Source organism: Poromitra crassiceps (genome assembly GCF_964638095.1).
Source record: "Poromitra crassiceps genome assembly, chromosome: 14".
Lineage (NCBI taxonomy): Eukaryota > Metazoa > Chordata > Actinopteri > Beryciformes > Melamphaidae > Poromitra > Poromitra crassiceps.
In genome coordinates this window covers 42,430,127-42,441,149 of record NC_139633.1, presented here as the reverse complement: position 1 = coordinate 42,441,149, position 11,023 = coordinate 42,430,127, and the positions used below count along the sequence as shown (strand labels likewise).

Sequence of the window (11,023 nt, the reverse complement as noted above, 5' to 3'; positions counted from 1 at the left end):
GATCCACACAGGACACCAAGACACTGAGTGACATGTGGATCCACACAGGACACCAAGACACTGAGTGACATGTGGATCCACACAGGACACCAAGACACTGAGTGACATGTGGATCCACACAGGACACCAAGACACTGAGTGACATGTGGATCCACACAGGACACCAAGACACAGAGTGACATGTGGAGCGCACAGGAGACTCAAATGTTTTCGTCACATTAGTCTTCATACAGTTTCCTTTAAAAAAACAAATGATTTTCCACAGTGAGACGGCTGCAAGGAAGGATTTCTGAGCAGAGGGTTGCCGGTTTAAATCCACAAACCGGCTGGGCAAGGCACTCGACACCCAAAACTGCTTTTCCCAAGTGAGTCTCAAGTCCATGTCATTATTAATAATGTCAATTTAATATCGAACTATCAAGGCATCTGTATGTCTATCTGTATCAGTTCATCGCATATCTCGAGAACCGTTCGTCCGATCGACTTCACACGTGGCAAGTGTGTTGCTGGGAACCTGAGAAAGTGCGGCATCAAATTTGGTGCAGCTTGGACATGCGCATAGTCATAGCGCCACCTACTGGCAACAGAGGAAGTGGTTTAACTCGGCTGTACATGGTCAAATCAGCCTTCACGTTTGATGAGAGTCTGAAGACATCTACATGCCAATATGAAGTTATAGTCATAGTGCCACCTACTGGCAACACAGGAAGTGAAACATAAAGAAAGGAATGTGTGTGTGTGTGTGTGTGTGTGTGTGTGTGTGTGTGTGTGTGTGTGTGTGTGTGTGTGTGTGTGTGTGTGTGTGTGTGTGTGTGTGTGTGTGTGTGTGTGTGTGTGTGTGTGTTCAATATCCTATATCTCGCGAACCGTTTGTCTGATCTACTTCACACTTGGTGTATTGCTGGATTTGGTGCATTTTGGACACGCTCAATATTAGTCAATATTAGTAAGCTTTGAATTAACAAGTGTAACCAAATGAATGTGAGTCCTCGTGAGTCCCGAGTGGGAGCGACTCGCGAGTAAGTTGGTTAAACTCACTCCCCCAGTATAAAGGCCCGTTAATCAGCTCCAAGCTCTTTTGGTGCAGTGGTCCGCCTCGCAAGCCGAAGGTCGGCAGTTCGAATCCACCCCTGGGCAAGCCCTTAAAGGAACACTCCGCCCATTTTCAACCAGCTTTGTATCATTAGAACATCAGTAGTACAGTATATCAGAAAACTGTAAACTGTTTTGAAGTCTGTCATTTAATTTGACAGTTATTGAGTGTTAAAGTGTGGACCAGTGACATCACTGGTCCACACTAACTCAAATTAATAACTCATTAACTCAAATCAACTCTCAATAACTATCAAACATTCTGTCATTCATCTAGTTTGACAGTTATTGAGAGTTGATTTGAGTTAATGAGTTATTAATTTGAGTTAGTGTGGACCAGTGATGTCACTGGTCCACACTTTAACACTCAATAACTGTCAAATTAAATGACAGACTTCAAAACAGTTTACAGTTTTCTGATATACTACTGATGTTCTAATGATACAAAGCTGGTTGAAAATGGGCAGAGTGTTCCTTTAACACGGGTTGCTGCAATTACTAACATCAACACAACGCCGTTAGAATGGTGCCGTGACCCGGATGCCCAGTGGGTGTGGAGTGAGTTTAGGGGGGGTGAGTGTAACCGAATGAATGAATGAAGTCCTCGTGAGTCCCGAGTGGTAGCGAGTAAGTTGGTTAAACTCACTCAATGCAATATGGTTTGAATAGGATAAAAACTTGGTAAGAGCATCATTAGTTTGATTTCTATAATCAGTTTCAACTTCCAAATAAATCCAATAATTCCATCCAAATTCAGAAAACAGAATTTAAATTCAGTCGTTGGCTGGAACAAATCTCATCACTTTCAATCTGAGTCATTGACACAAACACAAGATCTCAAGTCAAGACTTTAGAAACCTTTTCAAGTCATCAAAGTACAAGTCAGAGTCAAGTCCCAAGTCACCACAACCCAAGTCAGAGTCCAGGTCATGTGACTCGAGTCTCCGCCTCTGGAGTTTGAACTTCCTGGAGACATCCTAGAATATAGAATATATCTATATAATGCAAAGTCCGTGTGTGTGTGTGTGTGTGTGTGTGTGTGTGTGTGTGTGTGTGTGTGTGTGTGTGTGTGTGTGTGTGTGGATGAGTGAGTGAGTGAGCAGAATTGTGTTGGACCACAGCTATGCCACTTTATGTGCGATCGGGCTGAATCTTTCAGGAAGTGTAAAGAGCGCCCCCTGCGGGTGACCTAACTGATCAAGATTTTTGAATTAGGCAATTAGGGTTGACTAAATGGGCAAAAAATAGCTCATTCGTGGCCAAAATGACTCGACACAGGTTCAGCACCATTGAGAGCTCCAGATAGTTGGTATCAGACAATGAAGTGGACTTCATGAAAACCTTCTGGGGAGAGAGAGAGGAGAGGCTGCATGGCGACTCTGTGAGCGAGGCCACAGAATACAGGCCGGTACACTGCACAGGTATTTAGCTAGTAAAGGATCAAAAGCATCAGTCAGTCTCCCTCTCTGTCCTCTGCTGCTCTCTGTAGCGCTCGTGAGCCTGGATGATCTCCATGACGACGGAGGGGTCGTCCAGGGTCGACACGTCGCCCAGGTCGCCGCTTGTTGCCGTGGCGACCTTCCTCAGGATCCGCCTCATGATCTTCCCGGAGCGAGTCTTAGGAAGCCTCTTGACCACCTGGAGACAGAGAAGAACAGCAGAAAAGAATGCAAAGAATGCGGTGTGAGTGAGTGTGGATGAATGAGTGAGCGAGTGAGTGTGAATGAGTGTGTGTGTGTGTGTGTGTGTGTGTGTGTGTGTGTGTGTGTGTGTGTGTGTGTGTGTGTGTGTGTGTGTGTGTGTGTGAGAGTGAGTGAGTGAGTGTGTGTGTGTGTGTGTGTGTGTGTGTGTGTGTGTGTGTGTGTGTGTGTGTGTGTGTGTGTGTGTGTGTGTGTGTGTGTGTGTGAGAGTGAGTGAGTGAGTGAGAAACATCTATGTCGATCCCTCTGTTCCGCGTCATGCCTTTCTGGCAGCAAGCCTTTCCCGGCTAACTTCTCCCATGTGCGCATGCATGGCGCACTTACCAGGAAGTGTTGGGGCACGGCATACTTGGCGATCTTGGTGGCCACCAGGAGGCGGAGCTCCTGCAGTACCGCGGCCTCGTCCAGAGAGATGGTCTCCTTCAGAACCACGAAGGCAAACGGCACTAAAGACACAGAGCACGATAGCGCATGAAATACATTAAAGGATCAGCTCACCCAAAAATAAAAAATAAATACCTTTTTTCTCTCACCTATAGTGCTATTATTAGGGATGTCCGATATTATCGGCCTACCGATATTATCGGCCGATATTAGCATAAAAAAATCGATATCGGAAAATATCGGTATCGGTTTTCATGCCGATATATATATTTTTTTTTAATACAGAGGGAGTCTCACTGAGAGCAATGCTCTCTTTTTCAGGAGTGCCCTGTTCACATTCACACACACATTCATACCTGGAAGCTGACCAGTACAACCACAGTCTGATCTGTTGGCCACTGAGCGTTTGGGGTTAAGGGCCTTGCTCAAGGGCACCTCAGTGGTGGTAATGAGGGAGGGGCAAGCGCTGCCTTTTCACTTTCCCCACCCAGATTTATCCTGCCGGTCCCGGGGATTGAACCGACGACCTTCTGGTCACAAGCTCGCTTCTCTAACACTTACAACTTTAACACAACATGCATATTATATATTAAACTCTTCAGCTACATTATGTAACTTGTTACGTGAAATTTTGGTGGAAAAAAAGCCCGCTTATATCGGTATCGGTTGATATCGGTTGATATCGGTATCGGAAATTAAGAGTTGGACATTATCGGATATCGGATATCGGTAAAAAAGCCAATATCGAACATCCCTAGCTATTATCCATGTAGATTATTTTGTCATGAGTTCCTGAGTTTTGGAGATATCGGTCGTAGAGGTGTCTGCCTTCTCTTGAATCCAATGGAACTCAGCTCAACTTAACTCAACTCAACTCAACTCAATTAATTAATTAATTAATTGATAAAGTTCTGAAAAATGTACAGTTTTGTATTTTTTTTATTTATTTTACCTTTATTTTACCAGGCGAGACAATTAAGAACAAAATTCTTATTTACAATGTCGGTATGACAGGCAGTAAGTTGAACTGCTGCTCCCCATACAGCCAGCAGGTGGTAGCAGAGTGTTAGGAGTGAAAGCACCTTAATCCACTTCAGGCTGACCAATCAACTATAGATTACATCATTTACATGACCTTCATGTTGTCATGGAGACAGAAGTGTTGCTGAGAAAGTGGCAGTTTGGATTGTCAGTGTATCTGGACAGGAGTCATATTTTAACGTGATGAGGATTCACCTTGCTACACTCCATATCCAGTGCTTACAGGACACAGATTCACAGAGTATAAATATATGCCTTGATGAATAATTTATATTTGAACATATTGATCATATAATTATCATATTGAAAATCTCATCACCAAATAGTGGCAAAAACTCAGATTTAAATTCAGATGTACATAAACAGCTGTTGAATTGTAGGGAAAGTATAGCTGAGGCCGTCTTTCTAATAGTTTTAGATTATGGTGATTTAATGTACAGACATGCTGCTGCTTCCACTCTCAAACCCTGAGACTCACTTCATCATTCTTCCCTCAGATTCATTAACAGAGGCCTGTGACAAACACTTGTATCGTTTCATCCATAATATTCACCACACTAATAGAACATATCTGCTGGATTGGACCATGGAAACGTACCACACTCGCTCTACTCACTGTCTTATGCTCCAAGTCCCACGGGTTTACTCTGAACTCAGGAAATCTGCCTTTATTTTGTGTGCACCAAACACATGGAATTACCTACTACACCTCAATGATTTTTCAAGGTTTTTAAATAAAGGTTTGAATAAATGAATGACCGGACGGACGGACGGACGGACGGACGGACGGACGAACGAACATGAAAACAGGGCTCTGGCGTGGAAGCAGAGCATGCTGGGAGTTTCTTACCTTCTCCTTTGATGTCATGTGGGATACCGATCACGGCGGTCTCCGGGACAGCAGGGTGTTCGTCCTGCAGGGAAAAGCCTTTGAAAACCCATTCACCAACTTTCTATGGATATTCATTCATCTTGTGTGTTTTAACTGTTTAAGTTGTACTTTACTGACACCAGTTGGATAATTGGGTTGTACACAGAATTGGCATAGTTATTTATAAATTGATATACAGTATGGGAGGGATAAATAAGTTTATGATTAATTCCCACTCTTCGAACATGTCATATTTCATTCGTCGTTTATGAGAATTTGTTTATTGAGTTTTGTCTAAGTTTATTGTTTATTTGATGTTATTATTATTCTAGTTCTGTTTTAATCAGTTTTTAATTTTTACATGTTCAAAATAAAATTTACCAATCAATCAATCAATCAATCAATCAATCAATCAATCAAGTCTCTTCTCATCTCGTCTCTTCTTTCTCTGTGTGTCATCTCACCAGAGCGTCCTCTATCTCGGCTGTGCCAAGCCGATGGCCGCTCACGTTGATGACATCATCCATACGACCGGTGATCTGGTAGTAACCCTGTGCTGTCCGCTGCGCTCCGTCTCCGGTGAAATAATGACCTGTGGAAAACACACCAGTCACACTCTGAGACACACACTGACCCCTCAGGACGCATTGGTAACTGCTATCTGACATGAAGAAGGAAAAAAATCATAGGAGAAAATACTTTAAATCCATCTGTGAAAGCAGGAAGCAACGGGGCTGATGGGAATGTAGTCTTAAAGGGATAGTTCGGATTTTTTGATGTGGGGTTGTATGAGGTACTTGCATACAGTCAGTGTACTACATGCAGTAGAATGCAGCCCGCGTGGTCAGAGTTTGGAGAATGGAGACTGGCCGCGTCAGGCAAGTAGAGCTATCTGCCAAGTGTGAAGGGGGCCATGAGCAAAAACATAAAAAACAACTGAAAAAATACATAAAATGCTTCTATAGTACTGCTCACCTGCCACAATCCAAGTCTCCACAAGCCCCAAGATGCCAAGTTGACATGAAAAGACATCATTTACATCCTGGTTTTAGCATGTGCAGCTAGAACCACAGTTCTATTTTTTCTTCTAGCTCAAGCACCTGGCTCCAGTGCAGATTTAAACTAAAAACATGGTGTAATTGACATATTTTCAAGTCAACTTGGTATCTGAGGGCTTGTGGAGACTTGGATTATGCGCGGTGTGCAGTATGGAAGCATTTTATGTCCCCCCCCCCCCCCCCCCCCTGTTGTTTTGTTTTAACGTTTTTGCCCGTGGCCCCCTTATACTCAGCAGACAGCTCTACTTGCCTGATACTTGACTGTATGCAAGTACCTCATACCACCCCACATCCAAAAATCCACACTATCCCTCTTCCCCCCTAGCGGGCCCGCCGGCGGGCTGAGCCCTTGTCATCTCTCACAAATGACTCTCTATAGCAGCTTAGGAAGCAGGCAGGGAGACGTACAGCACACCAAAATGTCGGGAAGAAACGTGGCTACAAAACTCTGACAAGCATTTGTATTCAAACGAAAAATAATTCCAACCCCAAGCAACAATATCACCATGTAGCAAAAACAAGAAAACAGTGCATGCCTGCGTTTATGTGGTGATTTGTTTTTGTGAGTGAATATTTTCTCTCCAAACGAGGCGGCTTTCGAAAGCTCGGAGTCTCCTCTTTCCAAAGAGGTATAGCTCGTCTCTGAGAGATGAAAACTCACTCAGTAGGCTGTCAAAGAACAGCAAAAAAGTGTTTAACGTTTTACAGATAAAACTACAAGTTATGTCTTACCTTTGCCGTTTTCCAATGAAAAGTTGTGTTTGACTTCATAAAAACGCTATTAATTGCTACTCCTAATGCCTCTTCATCATCTTAAAGCGTTGTTTTTTTACAGTCATCGTGTTTACAAAGCCATATGGAGGATTTTACATGGAGTGGTCATCTTCACAGAATAGACGAGCTTTGGGTTCAGTCGACAGCATTTCCTGAAAAAACTGCCTGACGTAAATTATTTCAGTTCACGTCGATTCTATTGGCTCTGACGCTTCCATAGAGGTGTCAATCATCGAAATAGGCCAATGGGGTCCCGAGATATCCCTCTGCGTATCGCCCCAGGCTTTGCAGGCAAATTGAAGAAGCCCTTTTGATGCATTTCACAGAGTAAAAATACAGATATAAGGCTTGAGGGTTATCCAAACCATAACGCATATTAACTGAGTACCTATAGTGATATGTAAATAGGAGAAAAAAAAGGTATTTCAGTCTTCTACCATAGAAAACTCAAATGGCACCATGATGCCCAAAATGTGCCCAGATCAGGTCCGCCTGGGCCTACATGTAGTAAATCATCTGTAAAATTGCTCTGGTTCACTTTCTAAGGATTTCCTTTGATACAAGCACTCATAAGATATTAGTCTACTGCTCCATAGAATAATTTGGCTACCAACCCATGATTTTCAGGTGCTTTTCATCCAAAATAGTGTTGTTTTTTTTAGGCGGAGCTTGAATTTTTAATTTTTTGCCATGTTCCAACTGATTTTACTCTGAGACAGTACTTTTGTAATTGATTCTGACACTTCTACAGCAATCTCACAGGTGTTGGCTAGCTTTTGAAAAAAATAATTTTCAGAAAATACCCTGTAGTTGTGGAGATATACTCCATTCAGTTCGGGCATGTCATTTTCGGCAGGTGAGCTGAAAAATAGGCTTAGGGATTAACAGGTTAATGTGGAGAGGCACTATAACTAACAATACTACTGGAGTGTGAGAGAGAACAATCATCTACATCATGTTCTCATTGGTTTACAGTCATGAGACCAAGGCAGCAACTAGGCTTTTGTGTTACTTTTAAAAGTCTGCTTTGATTCTCTTATTAATGCACACGTCACACAGTGTGGCTGTGGCACAGTTTGTGGCAAGACATACTGTCAACATTTTATCTGCCATTGTACCTGCATGGGATACTTTAACATTGGCTTATTGGGGAGGCTCATAGCCTAATCAAGGTCATTAGCCTCTGGGGCGTATAGCCTACTCAAGGTCATTAGCCTCTGGGGCGTATAGCCTACTCACGGTCATTAGCCTCTGGGGCTTATAGCCTACTAAAGATCATTAGCCTCTGGGGCGTATAGCCTACTCAAGGTCATTAGCCTCTGGGGTGTATAGCCTACTCACGGTCATTAGCCTCTGGGGCTTATAGCCTACTCAAGGTCATTAGCCTCTGGGGCTTATAGCCTACTAAAGATCATTAGCCTCTGGGGCTTATAGCCTACTAAAGATCATTAGCCTCTGGGGCTTATAGCCTACTAAAGATCATTAGCCTCTGGTGCTTATAGCCTACTAAATGCCATTAGCCTCTGGGGCGTATAGCCTACTAAAGATCATTAGCCTCTGCGGCTTATAGCCTACTCAAGGTCATTAGCCTCTGGGGCTTATAGCCTACTAAAGATCATTAGCCTCTGGGGCTTATAGTCTACTAAATGTCATTAGCCTCTGGGGCGTATAGCCTACTCAAGATCATTAGCCTCTGGGGCTTATAGCCTACTCAAGGTCATTAGCCTCTGGGGCGTATAGCCTACTAAAGATCATTAGCCTCTGGGGCTTATAGCCTACTCAAGGTCATTAGCCTCTGGGGCTTATAGCCTACTAAAGATCATTAGCCTCTAGAGCTTATAGCCTACTAAAGATCATTAGCCTCTGGGGCTTATAGTCTACTAAATGTCATTAGCCTCTGGGGCGTATAGCCTACTCAAGATCATTAGCCTCTGGGGCTTATAGCCTACTCAAGGTCATTAGCCTCTAGAGCTTATAGCCTACTAAAGATCATTAGCCTCTGGGGCTTATAGTCTACTAAATGTCATTAGCCTCTGGGGCGTATAGCCTACTCAAGATCATTAGCCTCTGGGGCTTATAGCCTACTAAATGCCATTAGCCTCTGAGGCGTATAGCCTACTAAAGATCATTAGCCTCTGGGGCTTATAGCCTACTCAAGGTCATTAGCCTCTAGAGCTTATGGCCTACTAAAGATCATTAGCCTCTGGGGCTTATAGCCTACTAAAGATCATTAGCCTCTGGGGCTTATAGCCTACTAAAGATCATTAGCCTCTGGGGCGTATAGCCTACTCAAGGTCATTAACCTCTGGCGTCTCTTGTCGGACTAAGTCTGATGATCAGAAACCGGATAATCCTCTGAAGTATGCTATTTTCACATCCTAAAGTAACTAGTAACTAGCCAATTTAAATTTCAGTAATTGTAATTGAGTTACTAAATTTTAAAAAGTAATTAGTTAAAAAAAGTAATCAAGTTACAGTCCCAACACTGGAAGTAACTGACCTGGGTACGTTTTGAAGTAGGCGTCCAGGTATCTCTGGTGGTCTCTGAAGATACTGCGGGCCATGCCGGGCCATGGCCGGCGGATACACAGAGCTCCACTCACACCATTCCCCGACATCACCTCACCCTGATGACAACACATGTTTACTGACACTTATTCATTTGCGGCAAGTTGTGGACCAGTGATGCAACAAGCTATCCTCTGGCTTGAGTCTTCTGTATGGGCTTACTGAGAGGCAGCACGCATGTGCAGTGGCCATTTTAAACATAACTACGGCAGCCCAAAAGACGAAAGGGTGCCACCTGTCATTACAATTGTACACCACACTCATCACAGACAAACCACCTATAACCCAATAGAAGTGAATATTATCATATCTACACGGGGAAAGGGGCCGATTGTAACACTCGCCTGTCTCGCTAGATATATAATAGTGTTTTGCGGGCATATAGTAGGGCTGAATATCACATTTAGTGCTTTTAAGTTTCTTGGAGTTTCACATCAGTGAGGACTTCTCCTGGACATCAAACACTCCCTTTTTTCTGAAGAAGGCCTGGCCTTCATGAGGAGGCTGAGGAGTGCCCGTCTTCCATGCAAACTAATCACCAACTTCTACCGCTGCACGACCGAGATGACCAACTGCATCTCGGTGTGGTGCGCCAACACTGCACATCTGCTGAGCAGAAAGCCCTGCAGCGGGTCGTCGAGGCAGCCCCGCGCATCACCAGCACCCAGCTATCAAAGACATTTATCAGAAACACTGCCTGTGCAAAGGACTCTGCATCAGCAGAGACCCCTTCCACCCCAACCATGGACAGCTCCAGGCCCTCCAGGCTCAGAAACAGCTCCCCCCCCCCCAGGCTGTTACCGTCCTGAACCTGAACCTGGTTAGTAAAGGAACTCTCCCCACCCACTTCTCCACCCCCTGCTTCAAACTGACCCCCTCCTCCTCCTGTCATTGCCCCCAATGACTCATTGCACTATTGATTGACTTTTTGCACTACTGCCAAGAACATTTGCACATACAGTGTGTTTATCATATATTGCACTAGTATAGTACATAAGCTACCTCAGCTAAGCTTGTGATTTATTGCTGTTGTTGTTGTTGACACGTTGATATTGTGCACATTGTTAATGGCAATAAACTTAAATTCAATTGAATCACGTGCAAAATAAATCAGCATTGTTTTTCAGTGAAGTTGTCATGTAAATAACGACAGGCATTCGGGATGGGGGTGGCGGTGGCGGAGCTTTTCCAAAGTTAACATTTCAACCATAACGTTTTTGCTATTTAAGTCTAAGCAAATCTGGGAATCCATCAGTAGAAAAAAAAAGAAAAAAGCTTGTTTCAATACCTGAAAAACCTGCCAGGTAAACCAGCCAGTCACGTCAACTCACATTAGCCTGGTAAACCAGCCAGTCACATGACCTCACATTAGCCTGGTAAACCAGCCAGTCACATGACCTCACATTAACCTGGTAAACCAGCCAGTCACGTCAACTCACATTAGCCAGGTAAACCAGCCATTCACATAACCTCACATTAGCCTGGTAAACCAGCCAGTCACGTCAACTCACATTAGCCAGGTAAACCAGCCATTC

The 11,023-nt window shown here is 43.8% G+C and overlaps 1 protein-coding gene across 1 annotated transcript in view; it reads right to left on the bottom strand.

The window, feature by feature from the left end:
* Positions 1-1,546: 1,546 nt before the first annotated feature.
* The window catches only part of LOC310789532 (acetyl-coenzyme A synthetase 2-like, mitochondrial), an 81,380-nt gene continuing 71,903 nt past the window's right edge, over positions 1,547-11,023 (bottom strand). Inside the window, exons 11-15 of the mRNA XM_083651168.1 lie at positions 9,421-9,547; positions 5,553-5,680; positions 5,068-5,131; positions 3,117-3,238; positions 1,547-2,730 (exon numbers count right to left, since the gene is read on the bottom strand). Of these exons, the coding sequence (XP_083507294.1) occupies positions 2,542-2,730; positions 3,117-3,238; positions 5,068-5,131; positions 5,553-5,680; positions 9,421-9,547 (630 nt within the window). The 3' untranslated portion in view covers positions 1,547-2,541. The remainder of the gene's footprint in view (positions 2,731-3,116; positions 3,239-5,067; positions 5,132-5,552; positions 5,681-9,420; positions 9,548-11,023) is intronic.